The following is a 20,729-nucleotide window of genomic DNA, read 5'->3' as shown; positions in this document are numbered from 1 at the left end:
AAAAAATCCAGGACCAATTGGGGAAAAAATATTCTGGAATCTCTCCAACCCAACTGCATTTATTTAGCAAGGATGTTCCAAAACGCTTCGCAGCCAATTAAGTTTCCTACGTTACTGTTATAGCCAACTCGGCAGATGCCAATTTGCACACAGCAAGGTCCCACAAACAAGATGATAATGACCAGATCATAGAACAGTTACAGCACAGAAGGAGGCCATTCGGCCCGTTGAGCCCGTGCCAGCTCTCTGCAAGGGCACTTCAGCCAGTCCCATTCCCCACCCCCCTTACCCCAGAGCCCTGCAATTTTTTTTCCTCCAGGTACTTATCCAACTCCCTTTTGAAAGCAGTGATTGAGTCTGCCTCCACCACCCTCTCAGGCAGCGCATTCCAGATCCTAACCACTCGCTGCGTAAAAAGTATTTTCCTCACGTTGCCTTTGGATTATCTGCCAATCACCTTAAATCTGTGTCCTCTGGTTCTCGACCCTTCCGCCAATGGGAACAGTTTCTCTCTCAATACTCTGTCCAGACCCCTCATGATTTTGAACACCTCGATCAAATCTCCTCTCAACCTTCTCTCCTTTAAAAAGAAAGACTTGGATTTATATAGTGTCTTTCACGACCACCGGACGTCTCAAAACGCTTTACAGCTAATGAAGTACTTTTGGAGTGTAGTCACTGTTGTAATGTGGGAAATTCAGCAGCCAATTTGTGCACAGCAAGCTCCCACAAACAGCAATGTGATAATAACCAGATAATGATAACAACACCAGCCTCTCCAGTCTATCCATGGTAGAGACTGTATCACTAGGTATTCTGCGTTAGTTGAGGGATAGATATTGGCCAGGGGAGAATCCCCCTGCTCTGCTTTGAAATAGTTCCATGGGATCTTTTACCTCCACTGGAGGGCAGACGGGGCTTCGGTGTAACGCCACTTCTGAAAGACGGCACCTCCGACAGTGCAGCGCTTCCTCAGCAGTACACTGGAGTATACGCCTTGATTTTGTGCTCAAGTCTCCGGAGTGGGACTTGAAACCGTGACCTGATTCAGACGGGAGTTCTATAAACTTAGCCATGGCCCACACCTTATTGCGATACTATATCTGCCAGTATTCATTCATTTAAAGACAAGGCCCATGTCCCACTCCAAGACTTGAACACAAAGTCTCGATTGACATTTCGGTTCTTTCCCCATACCCTTTTAAATGTTTCTTTTTCAAATATTTACCCACTTAACTAGATTATCTGGTCATTATCACATTGCTGTTTGTGGGAGCTTGCTGTGCTCAAATTGGCTGCTGTGTTTCCTACATTACAACAGTGACTACACTCCAAAAGTACTTAATAAGAACATAAGAAATAGGAACAGGAGTAGGCCATACGGCCCCTTGAGCCTGCTCCGCCATTCAATAAGATCATGGCTGATCTGATAATGTACTCGGGTCCACTTCCCCACCCGTTCCCCATAACCCCTTATCATTTAAGAAACTGTCTATTTCTGTCTTAAATTTATTCAATGTCCCAGCTTCCACAGCTCTCTGAGGCAGCGAATTCCACAGATTTACAACCCTCTGAAAGAAGAAATTCCTCCTCATCTCAGTTTTAAATGGGCGGCTTCTTCTTCTAAGACTATGCCCTCTAATTCTAGTCTCCCCCATTAGTGGAAACATCCTCTCTGCATCCACCTTGTCAACATAGAAAATAGGTGCAGGAATAGGCTCTTCGAGCCTGCACCACCATTCAATAAGATCATGGCTGATCATGGCTGATCATTCACCTCAGTACCCCTTTCCTGCTTTCTCTCCATAACCCTTGATCCTTTTAGCCATAAGGGCCATATCTAACTCCCTCTTGAATATATCCAATGAACTGGCATCAACAACTCTCTGCGGCAGGGAATTCCACAGGTTAACAACTCTCTGAGTGAAGAAGTTTCTTCTCATCTCAGTCCTAAATGGCTGACCCCGTATCCTTAGACTGTGACCCCTGGTTCTGGACTTCCTCGTAATCTTATACATTTCGATAAGATCACCTCTCATTCTTCTGAATTCCAATGAGTAGAGCTTCATTGGCTGTAAAGCGCTTGGGAATGTTTGGTGGTCGTGAAAGGCGCTATATAAATCATCATAGGCAGTCCCTTGGAATCGAGGAAGACTTGCTTCCACTCCAAAAGTGAGTTCTCAGGTTAGTGAACAGTCCAATACAGGAATTACAGTCTCTGCCACAGGTGGGACAGACAGTGGTTGAGGGAAAGGGAGGGCATGCATTTGGGATTTTGGGGAGTGGGGATTTGGAGCTGAACTTTGCCTTCTGGTGGCCGAGTCTGGTTTGTCCTTCCTGGCGCACGGTGGTGACCTCTGGCGGGGTCGCGCCGGGGAGGCGGGCTGCCGCTGGCGGGTCCTGATTGGCCGCGTGACGTCGGCGGCCCCCGACGTCCCGGCCTGCGATTGGCGGAGCGCGCCGTCAGTCAGACGCGGGCCTGGGCAGGCTGTCCAAGATGGCGGCGGCGGCGGCGCTGCGCTGCATGTGTCGCCGGTCAGCGGTCAGCCTGAGCGGCCGGAGCCCGCGCTGCCGGCCCGCCGCCGTCCCTCGGGAGGTAAAGGCCGGCTCCTGGCCGGCGGGGCGTCCGCTGTCGGCGGAGAGGGGCGGCCTGGCTCAGGCCATCCTGCAGGAGAAGCTGCAGCAGCAGCGGCAGCGGGCCCGCGAGGGAGGAGCCGGCGGGGAGCCGGGGTCGGGGCCCGGGGCAGGAGGGGATGCCGGCGCCGACAAGGAGCAGAGGCACAAGCAGAACACGGCCTACGCCAAGAAGATGGTGCTGAGGCTGGCCGGCCTGTTGGGGGCCGGCAGCGCCCTGGGGGTGGTCTACGTCTTCGGTGAGTGGCAGCAGCTCCGGGTCCCTCCCCGGGCCCGTCCCCGTCCCCTCCTCAACACGCCTCCCGCTCACTGCTGGCACTTACCCCGGCAAACCCCCCCATTCACTTAGTGTCCACAATCCCCCATTCAATCTTACCCTGTCAAAATCCCCCATTCAATTTTACCATGTCAACATTTCTCCATTGAATTGTGCCATGTGAACTGTCACGGTGCAACTACAGACCCTGGTCACCAGGTGGCGCTGTGGTTTGGGTTTCTGACGTTGCTCCTGACTTGTTCCGTGACCCTGTCGGTTACGGCGCTTCAGTGAAACCCTCGTCACCACAGACCCCCCAACCCCTGGCTTGGGTTGTGTTTGGGTTCCCCACACCGCTCCCTCTGGGATCTGTCATTGGCCCCCTCCTATTTCTCATCATCATGCTGCACCTCCGTGACATCACCTGAAAACACAGCGTCAGATTCCACATTGTAAGATTAGGATCACGGGTCACACACACATACCCAAAGGGTCTTAGGAGTTAAAGACATTTTATTAAGGGAGTGATAGTTCAAATATAGTCTAACACAAAATATAATCAGGATAGACTGAGTAGACATATGACCATGACAAGTAGTTGGTACTAGTCCCGATCGAACAGACGGCTGGTGGCACGAACAGTTCTTATCTTCACCGTCTGCCATGAAATGCCTTCTACATTTTTCTATTATTGTCTTTTTAGGGGTGGGCTTGGTGTAGGATATGGACAGGACCATTTAACCTATGATATGTCGAGTTCATTGTCTCAACTCTTGGGTGAAACCCTCCTCTTCTCATCCTCCCAAGGTTGGAGTTAGACAGGCCATTCTTGGCCTTAAGATGTTTGGAGCTGCCTGTTATCAGTTATTGTTGTTCATGCTGTGCCAGTCGCTTTAGCTATTGTACCACGGAATGCATCATTCAATTCTAACACCAGTCTGCAGAGGTTTTTTGATTTCAGGTAATTTCTTCCAATTCATGATTTCTTACCACATGTACGTTGACGACACTCAGCTCTACCTCACCGCCAGCTCTCACGACCCTTCCACTGTCTCTAAATTGCCAGTCTGGATAGGTTGGGATTGTTTTATTTGGCACAGGAGGCTGAGGGAAGACTTAATTGAGGTGTATAAAATTATGAGGGGCCTGGATAGAGTGGATAGGAAGGACCTATTTCCCTTAGCGGGCTCAACAACCAGGGGCCATAGATTTAAAGTAATTGGTAGAAGGATTAGAGGGGAGTTCAGAACTTTTTTCACCCAGAGAGTGATGGGGGTCTGAAACTAACTCCTGTGCTGTAAATTTCTTTGGTTGCCATCTTCTATGTAAAAACAATTGTGTTCAACTGACCTTGGGCAATGCTACAAGCCGTTAACTGTTAATACATGTTAATATGTCATTGTTAATTGTGACAAGAACTCTGTGAATAGTGTCTCTGAATTGTGCACCTATTGATCATTGGCTGTACCCCACAGCTGTCAAATCGGACTCATTTTTGTTTTCAAAATCATTTAGTTTACTTTTAAAATCAAACACCTCCCCAGGTATTTAAATGAGTCTCTGATTTCAGTAACGTATAAGCGACCCTCCATAAACTCCAACTTGTCCAAAGCTCTTGCTGCCTGTCTCATGTCCAGCTCGTGCATCACCCTGTCTTCGCTGACCTGCGTTGCCGCTGCACTTCCCGGTGCATAAAACATTCCATCCTTGTCTTTGAAGTTCTTGGTTGCCTCAACCCACCCTATCTCTGCTCTCTGTCTCAGACGTTCTCACCGCGAATCTCTACCGTTTTTCTTGGCGACCGTTTGCACCGCTGTGTAGGTTTGGTGGCTGAACCCGAAAATACCAGACCTCAGCGTGAAAGGGCAGTGAGACACTGTGCTCCCGAATCGTTCTTTGTTTCAGCTTTCATTGCTTATAGTGAGGTGCACCTGTTACCAGTCTCTAGTGACAGAAATCTCTCAGAATTTTACAGCACAGAAATGGGCCACTCGGTCCAACTGGGTCATGCTCCATGTGACCTCCTCCCACCCTACTTCATCTAACCCTATCTGTAGATCCCTCTATTCCTTTCTCTCTTGTGTTTATCTAGCTTCCTCGTAAAGATATCTATGCTCTCACTTCAACTACTCGGTGTGGTAGTGAGCTACGCTCCCCCTAAGCTGCGAGGAACCCACATGGCCGGCTTGCTGGCTTTTCAATAAAAGGGGTCGCTTGACGCCAAAAAAACTAGATGGAACATTGGTAGTGAGTTCCACATTCTCACCAGTCTCTGGGTAAAGAACTTTCTCCTGAATTCCCTATTGGATTTAATCGTGCTATATTTCAGATACAGCCCCTACTTTTTGATTTCCCCCTACTTGCACATTCGCTGTTTGCGAAGAGGATGTGCGCCAACACGCTGAGGAGTTTGGCTGCTTCTGTGGTGGGCCTTGCCCTTCAGTGGTAGTTCTCACTCTCCCAGTTCCAGATTTGAACGCGGTGCTTGTGGCAGCGGAACGATTTGTGCTAATGAGAGGCTGAAGCAGACACAGGAAAGTGTTTTGCTGGTGTTTTGCATGCGTTTGATTAAGTTGCCGTATATCAGTGGTAAAATAAAAGATGGGAATGTGCTCAGGTTATTCAGCATCTGAAAGTGCGAGGGCAGGTCACCATGTTGGGTGGGACCTTTCATCAGACCCTCTTTCTTCCCAGGATCTGACCTGAAATATTAACCTGTCTTTCTTTCAGTTCCTGAGTTGCTGGCTGTGCACTTCCTACATTTTCTGTCTGTGTTTCAGTTTGGCCTTTCATCACTACGACTGGCATGCTGTGTTGCACCCATTATATTAGTACTGCTTTGTTCAGGGCCTTGGTGATACCACATCTGGAGCACTGTGCACAGTTTTGGTCTCCTTCTCTAAGGAAGAATATACTTTTTTGGAAGCGTTGCAACGAAGGTTCCCTGGATTGATTCATGCGATGACAGGGTTGTCCTATGAAGAGAGACTGAGTAGATTGGGCCTATACTCTCGAGTTTAGAAGAACAAGAGGTGATCTCATTGAAATATATCGGGTACGTCCCCATCGGGTACGCTAGCATAGTGGTTATATCACTGGACCAGTAATCCAGAGGCCTGGACCAATGATCCGGAGACAATAAGTTCGAATCCCACCACGGCAGCTGTGGAATTTAAATTCAGTTAATAAATAAATCTGGAATAAAAAGCCAGTATCAATAATGGTGCCCATTAAACTGGATTGTCGCAACAACCCATCTGGTTCACTAATGTCCTTTAGGGAAGGAAATCTGCCGTCCTTACCCGATCTGGCCTACATGTGACTCCAGACCTACAGAAAGGTGGTTGACTCTTAACTGTCCTCTGAAGTAGCCTAGCGAGCCACCCATTTTTTTGTTATTCGTTCTGGGATGTGAGTATCGATGGCAAAGCCGGCATTTATTGCCTGTCCCTAATTGCCCCTTGAGAAGGTGGTGATGAGCTGCTGCTTTGAACCGCTGCAGTCCATGTGGTGAAGGTGCTCCCACAGTGCTGTTAGGGAGGGAGTTCCAGGATTTTGATGAAGGAATGGCGATATATTTTCAAACAGGATGGTGTGTGACTTGGAGGGGAACGTGGAGGTGGTGGTGCTCCCTTGTGCCTGCTGCCCTTGTCCTTCTAGGTGGTAGAGGTCGAGGGTTTGGGAGGTGCTGCCGAAGAAGCCTTGGCGAGTTGCTGCAGTGCATCTTGTAGATGGTGCACACTGCAGCCACGGTGGTGGAGGGAGTGAATGTTGAAGGTGGTGGATGGGGTGCCAATCGAGCGGGCTGCTTTGTCCTGGATGTCGAGCTTGAGTGTTGTTGGAGCTGCACTCATCCAGGCAAGTGGAGAATATTCCATCTTGTGCCTTGTAGATGGTGGAAAGGCTTTGGGAGTCAGGAGGTGAGACACTCCTGTGAACGAATTAAAAAAAAATATGGAGGGGATTGACAGGGTAGAGGCTGAGAGGTTGTTTCCTCTGGCTGAAGAGTCTAGAACTCGGGAGCGTAGTCTCCGGATAAGGGGTAGGGCCATTTAGAGCTGAGATATGGAGGAATTTCTTCACTCAGAGGGTTGTGAATCTTTGGAATTCTCTTCCTCAAGGGGTTGTGAATGCTGAATCGTTGAGTATATTCAAGGCTGAGATCGATAGTTATTTGGATTCTCGGGGAATCGAGGGATATGGGGATCGGGCGGGAAAGTGGAGTTGAGGTCGAAGGTCAGCCATGATCTTATTGAATGGCGGAGCAGGCTCGAGGGGCCGAATGGCTGCCTACTCCTTATTCTAATGTTGCATTATGTTTCTCTCAGGAAAGGGGAGTGGAGGTTAATAAATTAGTTATTAAGTGTAGGGGGAAGATGCAGCAAAGAAATAAACGACACTTTGACGACAGGAATTGGAAAGATAAGCCAGAGTATAAAGAAAGACATTTCAGAAACCGAATGAAAAATGCAGTGGTCTCCCCTGCCCTGAGACCAAATTATCTCTCCTCCTGTCCCTCTGCGATGGACACCCACCTACACATTTCTCCAGCAGATGTTTGCTGTTTTTAAAACGCCTTCCATGCAACTGAACTAACCATTGTGGGAGATGTCTCTGAAATGGCTGCAACTTTAATATGGTGTGCAACAGCCACCACACCTTGTTAAAATCCACGCACAGGCATCTTCCACCCATCAATGTGGAATATCAGGTCCTCATCGAAACACCTGTGAACTCATCCCTTTTTGGTGTGGAAGAAAGTCATCCTCGATACGAGGGATCGCCTCAGAAGTAAGATTGTGGTCACGTTGTACACTGTGGATTGCATGACTTTAGACATTTCTCACCCTTAGTGCCAGTTGGAACAGCTCGTATTTTCTTTCTAACACTATCTATTCTGAACACAAATGTTTAACAGTTTTGTGTTCTTGTCCAACTTTCTTCTCCCGAATCCTGAAGATGACTTGTTGAGGTCAGTTTGCTCAAATGGCCATTCCTTACGTGTTAACGTGGTTGGCAAAGTTGGCAGGTTATTCGAGTGCAGTGGGGGCGATTTGGAAGTGGAGCTTTACCTGCGAGCCTGATGTCAGAGTGGCTCAGTGGTATGACTCTCACTTCTGTCAAAAGGTTCTGGATTAAAGCTCCATTCCCGGGACTTGAGCACATAATCTAGACTGACACTCCCAGTGCAGTGCTGAGGGACTGCTGCACTGTCGGAGGTGCCGTTTTTTCATTGAGGCATCAAACCGAGGCCCCGTCTGCTCCCTCAGGTGGATGTAAAAGGTCCCATGGCACTATTCAAAGCACAGCCAGGTATTTCTCCTGGTGTCCTGGCCAATACTTATGCCTCAAGCAACATCACTAATCTAGTCATTATCTCATTGTTTGTGGGATTGTGCTGTGGAAGAAAGAAAGACGTGCATTTATATAGCACCTTTCACGACCACTGGACGTCTCAAAGTGCTTTACAGCCAATGAAGTACTTTTTTGGAGTGTAGTCACCGTTGTAATGTGGGAAAAGGCAGCAGCCAATTTGCTCACCAGTAAGCTCCCACAAACAGCAATGTGATAATGACCAGATAATCTGTTTTTGTTATGTTGATTGAGGGATAAATATTGGCCCCAGGAGAACTCCCCTGCTCTTCTTCGAAATAGTGCCATGGGATATTTTACATCCACCTGAGCGAGCAGACAGGGCCACGGTTTAACGTCTCATCTGAAAGACGGCACCTCCGACAGTGCAGCACTCCCTCAGCGCTGCACTGGGAATGTCAGCCTACATTATATGCCCAAGTCCCTGGAGTGGGACTTGAACCCACAACCTTCTAACTCGGAGGCGAGTGTGCTGCCCACTGAGCCACGGCTGACATTATTCTTCCTAGGCAGTCCCTTGTATCGAGGATGACGCTTCCACGCCAAAAAGGGATGAGTTCGCAGGTGTTTCAGTGAAGGACCTAATATTCCAGGTCCCGAACTACATCCTGAAGAGTGGAAGATGCCTGTCTTCTCCCCTCCTAAAAATGGACTCCATGCAGAATCTCGATAGAATACGAAAAACCACTCGCAAAATAATGGTGGTTCTACCCGAGTGAATAGAACTCTCTAACATGTTTCTGCAAAATGAAGGTTGTGTGCCTCATTAGGTTGTGGGTTCAAGTCCCACTCCAGAGTCGTCTTGTGGATTTTATTAACGTGTGATGGCCTACTCCTGCACCTATTTTCTATGTTACACCCCAGCCACCACACGGGCTTGACAGAGCTAGGTCTTGGTCCAGTGGCAAGGGTTAACCAGGACGACTGGCGACCAGCTCTGCTGCATGGACCTAGTGCGCACACATATCACAGTGTGGGCTGGCCCGTGCTGCCCCTGGGCCCTCGCCTCTTATGGGCCCCGAACTCACGCTTCTCCTGGGCCCCGATCACCTCGCCCCTGCTGTACCTGCCCATGCACCGATCATCGACCTTGATTTTGGTGACGTCCAACCCAGTTGTCCTATTCACTGCCGTCGCGCTCCTGCACCAGCTCGCGCTGCTCCCTGGAGTGGCATGCTCCTTTTATGCTGACGCTGTGAGCAAACTGGTTGCCACGTTTCTTGCACTACACTTCAAAAGTACTTCATTGACTGTAAAGTGTTTTGGGATGTCACTATATAAATGTTCCAGCTATCGCATGAGAGATTGAAGCTGGGAGCTTGCGGTCCGCTCAATCTGTTCACCGGATAAACTCGCTGAGTATTCAGGGCCGTCTGGGAAAATGTGTTATCTGTGGCGGCTAAATCACACATTCTGGCTGAAAAACAAATGTTGGTGTGAGGGGAGCGCACATTGTGTTTTTTTTTATGGGGGGTGGAGGGGAGGAGGGTGCTTGGCTCAGACTCTGAAAAGTGTACAGCATTGTGCTTTTTAACATTTTCACACTTCCTGTGCTATGAATGGGAAGGTGAGCAAGTAACCTCTCCCGAGGGTGCTACCATTCTGCCAGGGGGTACAGGCAATACTGTGGGTTAATCGTTCTGTCCTGCACTCTCCCTCCAGTCTGTCCAATGTATTCATCCCTCGCTATCGTCCATCCTGTCTCCCATGGAATAAACTGCCTCCCCATTCAATGCATTGATGTGACCTGGAGCAGCCTATCTGGGCCTTTGTGCAGCACTTTCTCTGTTAATGTCTGGGACATGTTGGTTCCTTCGTATCTTCTCACTTTCAGACTGCATTTGGTCCACCTCAGACTTCGTTTGTTTGATATGTGTACGTTTTGAAAGCTAGCAGAGAAGTTGGTTGCTCAAAACAAAAAAGGAAGACTTGCATTTATAGAGTGCCTTTCGTGACCTCAGGACGTCCCAAAGCGCTTTACAGCCAACGAAGTACTTTTGGAGTGCAGTCACTGTTGTAATGTAGGCAACGCAACAGCCAATTTGTGCACAGCAAGCTCCCACAAACAGCGACATGATAATGACCAGATAATCTGTTTTTTAGTGATGTTGATTGAGGGATAAATATTGGCCTCAGGACACCGGGGATAACTCCCCTGCTCTTCTTCGAAATAGTGCCGTGGGATCTTTTATGTCCACCTGGGAGAGCGGACGAGGCCTCGGTTTAACATCTCATCCGACAGTGCAGCACCTCCGACAGTGCAGCACTCCCTCAGCACTGCACTGGAGTGTTGGCCTAGATTTTTGTGCTGAAGTCTCTGGAGTGGGACTTGAACCCACGACCTAATGCACATAACACGTTTCTGCAAAATGAAGGTTAAGAGTTCTATTCACTCGGGTAGACCAACCATTATTTTGCGAGTGCTTTTTAGTCTTCTCCAGTCTTCTATCGGGATTCTGCATTGAGTCCATTTTTAGGAGGGGAGAAGACTTGAGAGGAGCAGTTACTGTTTACAGGTTATTTGGAAATATTTGACTTACTGGCCTGACATTTTACTAATAAATCCTTGAAATTCGGCTACAATAACAGCTTGCAGTTACACAGCACCATTATAACGTGGAAACATGCCTCAAGGCGTTTCACAGAGGTATAGTCAGTCAATGGACACCAAGACAAAGGATGTTGGTAGGGATGACAAAAAGCTTCGTCAAAGAGTTGTGTTTTAAGGAGGATCTTCAAAGAGGAGAGAGAGGTGGAGAGGTTTGGGGAAGGAATTGCAGAGTTTTGGGCGGAGGCAGCTGAAGGGACGGCCGCCGATGGTGGAGTAAAGGGAGTGGAAGATGTGCAAGGGGCCAGCAGAGGAGGAATGGAGAGTTCTGGGGGATGGTTGTGTGGCTGGAGGAGGTTTCAGCGATGGGAAGCTACGATGCTCCAATCTTGGAATTTTAACTGTGGCTTATTTCCCCTCTGAAATCGGCTCAGTTTTCTATGCTTACTCCACTTTTCAAAGTATTTTGCTCAGTACTTTTTCTGCTGCTTTGCAGTGTTCTGATGTCTTCCGTTTCGATCTTCCATGTGTTCCTGCGACCTCTGTGCGGACCCCTCTTGGATCCCTTGAAACAAGTTCCTTTCGTTTGTCTGAATGCATTGAACATTCAGTGATGTAACGCTCATTTTATTAAATGCCGTACAATCCAATGCTCTAAACTTGAAGGTGTATATATTTTACTTCACAACAGATGATCTCAGCAACCTCAAGTTATTGCTACAGTTTAATACTGATGTCAGCCGTGGCTCAGCGGGCAGCACTCCCGCCTCTGGGTCAGACGGTCCTGGCTTTAAGTCCCATTCCAGAGACTTGAGCACAAAAATCCAGGCTGACACTCCCAGTGCAGGACTGAGGGAGGCATGTCTTTTGGATGAGATGTTTAATCGAGGTCCCGTCTGCTCTCTCTCAGATCCCATGCCACTATTTCGATAAAAGAGCAGCGGGAGTTCTCCCCAGTGTCCGGGTTAAATATTTAGCCCTCAACCAAATCACTAAAACGGATTATCTGGACCATTATCACATTGCTGTGTGTGGGAGCTTGCTGTGCGCAAATTGGCTGCTGCGTTTCCAACATTATAACAGTGAATACACGCCAAAAGTACTTTATTGGCTGTAAAGCGCTTTGGGACGTCCTGAGGTTGTGAAGGGCGCTATACAAATGCAAGTCTTAGTCTGAGTTTTCCCATGCTGGTCGTCATCATCACCTCCCGACTGGCATGAGAGCACTTGTAGTATTTGAATCTCATCCTGGAACATTGTCAGCTCAATCTTATTTCTTTTGTTAATGGAGTTTCCTATTTTTGTTAACCTACCCTGAGCAGCACAAGCCTGACTGAGTTTTCCCCCCCCCCCCCTCATATTCCCTGTCACATTATACCCCCCCTCCCATTCTCTGCGCACACCCCACCACCCCCCTCATATTCCCTGTCACATTATACAGCCACCTCCAAACCTTTCTCACATGTTTTGGACGGTTAGTCACAGCAAGAACTCACAACCAGCAGATGAGTTGAGTAGCCAGTAAACTGTGGTGAAATTGAAGGAGGAATGCCGTCCGGAGCAGAGAGAGGACTCTCTCTCTTTTGTTTATGGGATGTCGGTGATGATGGCAAGACTGTATTTATTGCCAATCCCTAGTTTCCCTGAGTCGGTGGTGAGCTTTCTTGAATTGCTGTGTTTTTTTTTAAGTAACTGAATGTTTTGCTGGGCCACTTTGGTCTGGAATTGTGTCGACCAGACTGGGTACTGGTCTTTCCTGAAGGGCAGCAGTTCAACCCGTTGGGTTTTTAACAACAATCTTGTCGCTTTTGCGGCCATTTTCCTGCTGCCGGCCCGCGAAGGACCAGTCTTGGTGAATTCGCTTTTGCAACTTTTGTGGGATTCGGACACACAACCTCTGGGTTTGCGAGTCCAATCCCATAGATCACCGAAGGATTTCGGACTTTCGGTTATTGACCTCGCGTACCTGCAGAGAGTTGTTGATGCCAGTTCATTGGATATATTCAAGAGGGAGTTAGATATGGCCCTTGCGGCTAAAGGGATCAAGAGGTATGGAGAGAAAGCAGGAACGGGGTACTGAAGGAATGATCAGCCTTGATCTTATTGAACGGCGGTGCAGGCTCGAAGGGCCGAATGGCCTACTCCTGCACCTATGTTTCTATGTTTCTATGTTTCTATGTTTCTATGTTTCTATGTTTCTATGTTTCTATGTTTCTATGTTTCTATGTTTCTATGTTTCTATGCTTTTAAGGAAGACTAGGTAAAAGAGCAGAACTTTGTTACAAGGAAAGGAAAGTTCACGTGACAGTCAGGTTGGCCAAATCCGAGTGTATGATGGCCTTTGCTAACTGTCCAGGATGCTTGGGAAAGGAGACACAGGCAGCAAGACTGATTGGAGCCCTGGGCAAGGCCAGGACTTGATCAACATGCTGACTGCTCCAGAGGTAGGAGACTTGTATGGAAGAACTGCAACACATGCCCTTGTATGGTATGTCAGCAGACATGACGAGGGAAATCGCACAAAAACAGCCCATTCCATGAAAATGTGCAGGAGAACCACGTGCGAGGTTTGATCAATACAACATGGGAGAGGAACCTTGTCCTCTCCCAGGATAAAGGACCTGGTCACCTTTCGTTCCTGCGTTTCCCTCGCCAGAAGGATCGTATGAGAAGCCAGACTATCTTTCTGGTTTAAAACTGTTGTTGGAATGTCAAAAAAAATTCTTTAGAGTTGGAAAATAAGTACAGCTTGAACCTCTCTTACCCGGCACCCTCGGGACCTGGCCTGTGCTGGATAAGAGGATTTGCCGGATGACGGGAGGTCACGCCGACCCTCGACTTACCGGGCCCTGATAACGGCGCTCGTGCCCCTGACCACCTCCACCACGTTCCTTCTCCGCGCTGCTTTACTGAACGTTGCCTCACAAGGTGGCGTCCTGACCCCGAAGCTGGATTCGTGCATGCGCTGCGCACTTGACCCTTAACCTTTTGTATCTTGAATGGAGCAAGAGGGAAATCGGAGAGTGGACCGTGTCAGTGGACAGCGTTGCGTTTTAATGAGGGGAGCTTTTGGTGATGGCAGCTGTTGTCGCTTCAATTGTTTCTCTCGCCCGCCCCAACTCCCGGTACTTGTCACCTCTGGTTCCTGTGTGAGCGTGGGCCAGCTATTCAGCTGTGTGAGGCGCTGCAGCAACGCCTGATCCCGGCCTTGTTGGATTTCTGCGCGTGAACAGCTTGCAGCTGTGGCGGGTCGGTGGCGATCAGGAGCCGGGCCACCCTGGCTGAATGTTCCCCATCTTGTCCCAGAGGCCCCGTGGCTAATTCTAGCATCCCGACAGCCACCACGGTTGAGATCGGCGCAGACTAGCGATGAAGCTTTAACATCCTCCACGTCCGTATAGTTCAGTCTCGCACTGAGCGGTGCATTTACCAACAATACAGACGTTTGTGACTTAAAAAGCTGGGCTCACAACTTGCGCCAGGTGTGGGAAGTCTGTTTATCTGTCCACAACTTTTAACATCAGTTCAGCATTTACACCAGTTTTTAGGATGTTTAGATCCAGTCTGGTATACACGCACTCAAAGCCGATGTTGTGATGTAGACGTGATCCAAAACTCGGCAGCCCGTGTCCTAACTCGCACCAAGTCCCGCTCACCCATCACCCCCTGTGCTCGCTGACCTACATTGGCTCCCGGTTAAGCAACGCCTCGATTTCAAAATTCTCATGCTTAATTTCAAATCCCTCCATGACCTCGCCCCTCCCTATCTCTGTAATCCCCTCCAGCCCCACAATCCCCCGAGATATCTGCACTCCTCTAATTCTGCCCTCTTGAGCATCCTTGATTATAATCACTCAACCATCTGTTGCCTGGGCCCCAAGCTCTGGAACTCCCTCCCTAAACCTCTCCGCCTCTCTACCTCTCTTTCTTTCAAGACGCTCCTTAAAACCTACCTCTTTGACCAAGCTTTTGGTCACCTGCGCTAATTTCTACTTACGGGGCTCGGTGTCAAATCTTTATCTCACAATACTCCTGTGAAGCGCCTTGGGACATTTCACTACGTTAAAGACACAATATAAATACAAGTTCATAGTGAGTACATATTTGAGTTCTTAGTGATTAAATATTTGTGTTTTCCTGTTGTAACGTTACTTAAATGCCGACATTTGTACGTTACCAACAAGTGTCAGTTTGACTCAGTGGCAGCTTTCTTGCCTGTGAGCCGGAACGTAGGTTGAGGCCTGGGACTTGAGCACACAGTCTTGGCCGACATCTCCACGCTTTACTGAGGGAGTGCTGCATTGGCGGACGTGCCTTTTTTTATGAATGAGATCGTAAATCGAAGAAGTAAAAAGATCCCCACGGAACTATTCCACGAAGAGTCGAGGATTTCTCCCGTTGCCTGATTACTATTCCACCTTCAACCCACACGACCAAAATAGGATCTGTGGGTCCTCTCTGTATATAAATTGGCTGGTGGTGTTTCCTGAATAATGTGCCTACACTTGGATACTGGAGGACATGTCCTTATGTCCATTGCAGGTTTCTGCTGCTGGAGACCTGCAGTTAGGAACCGAACTGTTGGACTCCCTCTGGTGGCAGAACCACTGCAGCACGGCTGTAACGACTCGTTCAAGCGGTTTTGTTATGCGGCTTTTCTTTTGGTTAGCCTAGCGTGTCTCAACATGTACGCCCATCGCCATGTTTCAGAGAACCCGAATCAAGTGTCAGCCGTGGCTCAGTGGGTAGCACTCGCGCCTCTGAGTCAGAAGGTTGTGAGTTCGAGTCCCACTCCAGGGACTCGAGCATAAAATCTAGGCTGACACTCCCAGTGCAGTGCTGAGGGAGTGCTACACTGTCGGAGGTGCTGTCTTTCGGGTGAGATGTTAAACTGAGACCCTGTCTGCCCTCTTGTGGACGTAAGAGATTCCACAGCACTACTTCGAAGAAGAGCAGGGGAGTTATCCCCAGTGTCCTGGCCATTATTTATCCCTCAATCAACATAACAAAAACAGATTATCTGGTCATTGTCATATTGCTGTTTGTGGGAGCTTGCTGTGCGCAAGTTGGCTGCCGCGTTTCCCACATTACAACAGTGACTACACTCCAAAAGTACTTCATTGGCTGTAAAGCGCTTTGAGATGTCTGGTGGTCGTGAAAGGCGCTATATAAATCCAAGTCTTTCTTTCAAGCTGCTGATGAATCTACATCCACCTGTAAGGGTTCTATTGGCCCGGTGCAGAGTGCACACACTGCATAGGAAGATCCCAAGTTCAGGGATGAGACGTTAAACCGAGGCCCTGTCCGCTCTCAGACGGGGCTTCATTGGCACTATTTTGTAGAAGAGCAGCGGAGGTCTTCCCAGTGACTCTCAACCAACGTCACTTTATAATAAAAAAACAGATTATCTTGTCATTATCACATTGCTGTGTGTGGGCATACTGGCTGCCGTGTTTCCTACATTACAGCAGTGACTACACTTCAGAAAGTACTTCATTGGAGGTAAAGCATTTTCGGATGTCATAAAAAGCACGATAGAATGTCTGTCTTTCTGGGTTGCCGCTTGTGTTTAACCGTCTGGAACTTTGCAGCGTGGCAGAGCTTATTCAGGGTGCTTGTTCAGTTGGGACCAGCCAGCCGCTGGAACACTGTCGATGGACCCGAGCCCTTGATTGTCACGGTAACCTGCGACCCCGCAGTAAAAGAAAGACACACTTGCATTTATATAGCGCCTTTCACGGCTATCTCAGCGCTTTACAGCCAATGAAGTACTTTTGAAGTGTAGTCACTGTTGTAATGTGGGAAACATGGCAGCCAATTTGCACACAGCAAGCTCCCACAAACAGCATCATCATAGGCAGTCCCTCAACACGACAGAGCTAGGTCTTGATCCTGCGTGAGAACACCAGCGGCAGGTCAGGGTCATAAAAGGAATGTCATGGAGGCCTCGGGAGCAACGTGGAGGCATACCACAAACAGCAATGTGGTAATCTCATAATCTATTTTAGTGATGTTGATTGAGGGATAAATATTGGCCAGGACACTGGGGATAACTCCCCTGCTCCTCTTCAACATACTGCCGTTGGGATCTTTTATGTCTCACCCGAAAGACGGCACCTCCGACAGTGCGGCACTCCCTCAGCACTGCACTGGGAGTGTCAGCCTGGATTTTGTGATCCAGTCCCTGGAGTGGGACTTGAACCCACAACCTTCTGACTCCGAGGCGAGGGTGCTGCCCACTGAGCCACAGCTGACACTACGTCTCAAAGTGTGCAGGAGCAGGTTACATTTTCATTCCAAGTTTCTGACTATTATCCAGATTGCTACACGCGCTAAACTTCCACGAGCATTCGAGTGCAATCATTAACTTCGCGCCGTTAAACCTAGTGGAATACAACACACTTGCCTTTACATGACGCCTTTAATGTAGTAAAACGTCCCAAGGCCCTTCACAGGAGCGTTATCAGACAATACTTGACGCCGAGCCACATATAGAGATATCAGGACAGGTGCCCAAAATATTGGTCAAAGAGGCAAGTTTTAAGGAGCGTCTTAAATGAGTAGAGAAAAATGGAGAGGTTCAGGGAGGGAATTCCAGAGCTTTGGGGCTTGGGTATCTGAAGGCTACGGCCACCGGTGGTGGAGTGAAGGAAATCGTGGATGCGCAAGATGCCAGAATTGGAGGAGCGCGGAGGGGTGTCAGGCTGTCGGAGGTTTCAGGGATTGTGAGGGGAGAGGCCATGGAGCTCCATAGTATTGATGGGAACATCATACTCCATGGTATTCCTCCTCGCTCACCTTGTTAAAATCGTGACTAATTGCTCTGCTTGTTCCTGCCCCGATCTTTCTTAGCTCTATAATTTTGTCTTACCCAGCAAGCTTTTGGAGCATTGAATACTTGGGCACATAGTTGAGGCAGAGACTACAATTGCATCTTGCCTCCGAGAGAAAACCAGATAAATATTTGAAGCCGAGGAAAAATGCAAGGCCTATGGGGAGGGAGCAGGCCAGTTGGATTAGTTTTGGGTAGCTCTTGCAACGAGTCAGCACCAATATAATGGGCTGAATGCCGTCCTTCTGTGCTGTAAAAGTCTCTGGCTTTCCCTCTGCCTCCCCTTCCTTTTATAACCTTTAGGCCTTTCAAGATCAATCTTGGCATCATCGATTGTTTTCCTGCATTCTGGGCCATTGATCCTTCATCTCGGTTTCAGAATTTTAAAACCGTGGTAGCAAAGTCACGTCTGAAGGCAGTAAATTGACCTCTTTTTAATAAGGTGTTACTGCTGTCGTGTGGAGAACGCCGGGAGAGATTCTCGCGTCTTAAAGGATTACTTTAGAGTAAATGAGCAGCAAACTGCAGGGAAGAAAGCCAATCTCGGTATTAAAATGTGTGAATTGGACATTAAAATCTCAGGGAATTTGCTTATCATTTACTCTGTTTACCCGAAACAAACCATTGGTTTTGCTTTCGATTCAGTCTGCTTAACAGATGAAAAGAGGAAAAAAAAACCCCAAGTGCTGAAACACTGAAATCAAAGTGGGAAATTCACTGTTGCTCACTCGGGTTGCTGCTGATCTCGGGTTAAGCCTTTGTAAGTGGGAAACCATTTACATTTCTAGAAATGTGAGCCAGCATTGCGGTAGTTTGTCTCTTGGTAACTAGTACTATGTAAATGTCTCTTCTTACAGCCTTGTGTTTTCATTTCAGTGCTCTGTGTCTAACCTGCATTGGTTTACTTTATAAGATTTAGAGGGGGCTTGACAGGGTAGATACCGAGAGGATGTTTCCCCTCGTGGGAGAATCTAGAACTAGGGGACATAGTGGGGTACCGCAAGGTTCAGTGCTGACCCCCCCAGCTATTTACAATATACATCAATGATTTAGATGAAGGAATTGAATGTAATATCTCCAAGTTTGCAGATGACACTAAGCTGGGTGGCAGTGTGAGCTGTGAGGAGGATGCTAAGAGGCTGCAGAGTGACTTGGACAGGTTAGGTGAGTGGGCAAATGCATGGCAGATGCGGTATAATGTGGATAGATTTTTAACTAATAAGGGAATTAAGGGTTATGGGGAGCGGGCGGGTAAGTGGAGCTGAGTCCACGGCCAGATCAGCCATGATCTTTTTGAATGGCGGAGCAGGCTCGAGGGGCTAGATGGCCTACTCCTGTTCCTGATTCTTATGTTCTTATGTACTGTGGATAAATGTGAGATTATCCTCTTTGGTGGCAAAAACAGGAAGGCAGGACATTATCTGAATGGTGACAGATTAGGAAAAGGATAGACCTGGGTGTCATGGTACATCAGTCATTGAAAGTTGGCATGCAGGTACAGCAGACGGTGAAGAAGGCAAATGGCATGTTGGCCTTCATAGCTAGAGGATTTGAGTATAGGAGCAGGGAGGTCTCACTGCAGTTGTTACAGGGCCTTGGTGAGGCCACATCTTGAATATTGTGTACAGTTTTGGTCTCCTAATCTGAGGAAGGACATTCTTGCGAGTGAGGGAGTGCAGCGAATGTTCACCAGACTGATTCCCGGGATGGCAGGACTGACATATGAAGAAAGACTGAATCGACTAGGCTTATATTCACTGGAATTTAGAAAAATGAGAGGGGATCTCATAGAAATATATAAGATTCTGACGGGATTGGACAGGTTAAATGCAGGAAGAATATCCCCAATGTTGGGGAAGTCCAGAACCAGGGGTCACAGTCTAAGGATAAGGGGTAAGCCATTAAAGACCGAGATGAGGAGAAACTTCTTCACCCAGAGAGTGGTGAACCTGTGGAATTCTCTACCACAGAAAGTTGTTGAGGCCAGTTTGTTAGATATATTCAAAAGGGAGTTAGATGTGGCCCTTATGGCTAAAGGGATCAAGGGATATGGAGAGAAAGCAGAAATGGGGTACTGAAGTTGCATGATCATATTAAATGGCGGTGCAGGCTCGAGGGGCCGAATGGCCGACTCCTGCTCCTTATACTTATGTTCTTATGGACTCTAGATTTCTCCCTGTCCTTTTCCACAGCTAGTCTAAACCTTATGATACTGTGATCACTGTTCCCTAAATGTTCCCCTACTGACACTTGCTCCACTTGACCCACCTCATTCCTCGGGAGTTGAGGTCGAAGGTCAGCCACAATCTCATTGGAGCAGGCTCGAGGAGCCGAATGGTCGATTCCTGCTCCTATTTCTTATGTTCTTGTGTTTGGGTTCTGGGAGACTGATGCTGGTGTGAACCAGTCACTGGTTTTCGCTGCTAAATCTGGCTCCTCGGTCCCGCGAATGGCCCTGAAATTGCAGTGTCTGCGTCGGGGCACTCTCTGAGTACGCCGACGGATTCCCTTTGAAATGTCCGCAACTCGCGATCTGTCATGGTGCACCTTGACAGATCATCCGAAGTGCCTGAAAACTGAGTATTGCTGGTGCAGAGTTGGGCTATTTACCCAGCGACTGGCCAGCAATTGCACCATCTCCACGTTCTCCTCCAAGTCACACACCATCCTGACTTGGAAATATATCGGCCGTTCCTTCATCATCGCTGGGTCACAATCCTGGAACTCCCTCCCTGACAGCACTGTGGGGGCACCTTCACCACACGGACTGCAGCGATTCAAGGCGGCGGCTCACCACCACCTTCTCAAGGGATGGGCAATAAATGCTGGCCCTGCCAGCGACGCCCACATCCCGGGAATGACTTGGAAAAAAAAGACAAGCATTGGAAAAAGTGGGAAGAGGAGCCACTAGGAGGTCTGAGGAAGGCTGGAGAGACTTCGTCTTTTAAACACTATAACCAGTTGATCTTGTACAGATATATAAGATAGCTAATGCTATGGTTAATCTGGAATATGCTTTCAAGTTGTGAGAATAAGGCAAATCGGGCTACAGATTGAAAGCAGTAAACAGCAGCAATAATTTTCAG

The 20,729-nt window shown here is 48.2% G+C and overlaps 1 protein-coding gene across 1 annotated transcript in view; it reads left to right on the top strand.

Moving 5' to 3' along the window:
- The first annotated feature begins 2,483 nt into the window (after positions 1-2,483).
- Positions 2,484-20,729, top strand: part of timm50 (translocase of inner mitochondrial membrane 50 homolog (S. cerevisiae)) — a 187,680-nt gene continuing 169,434 nt past the window's right edge. Inside the window, exon 1 of the mRNA XM_070867627.1 lies at positions 2,484-2,873. Coding sequence (XP_070723728.1) covers positions 2,498-2,873 — 376 coding nt within the window. The 5' untranslated portion in view covers positions 2,484-2,497. The remainder of the gene's footprint in view (positions 2,874-20,729) is intronic.

The sequence above is a fragment of the Pristiophorus japonicus genome, chromosome 26 (assembly GCF_044704955.1).
Source record: "Pristiophorus japonicus isolate sPriJap1 chromosome 26, sPriJap1.hap1, whole genome shotgun sequence".
Classification (NCBI taxonomy): Eukaryota; Metazoa; Chordata; class Chondrichthyes; family Pristiophoridae; genus Pristiophorus; species Pristiophorus japonicus.
The sequence above is the reverse complement of the archived record's forward strand: the minus strand, read 5'-3'. Positions and strand labels throughout refer to the sequence as shown.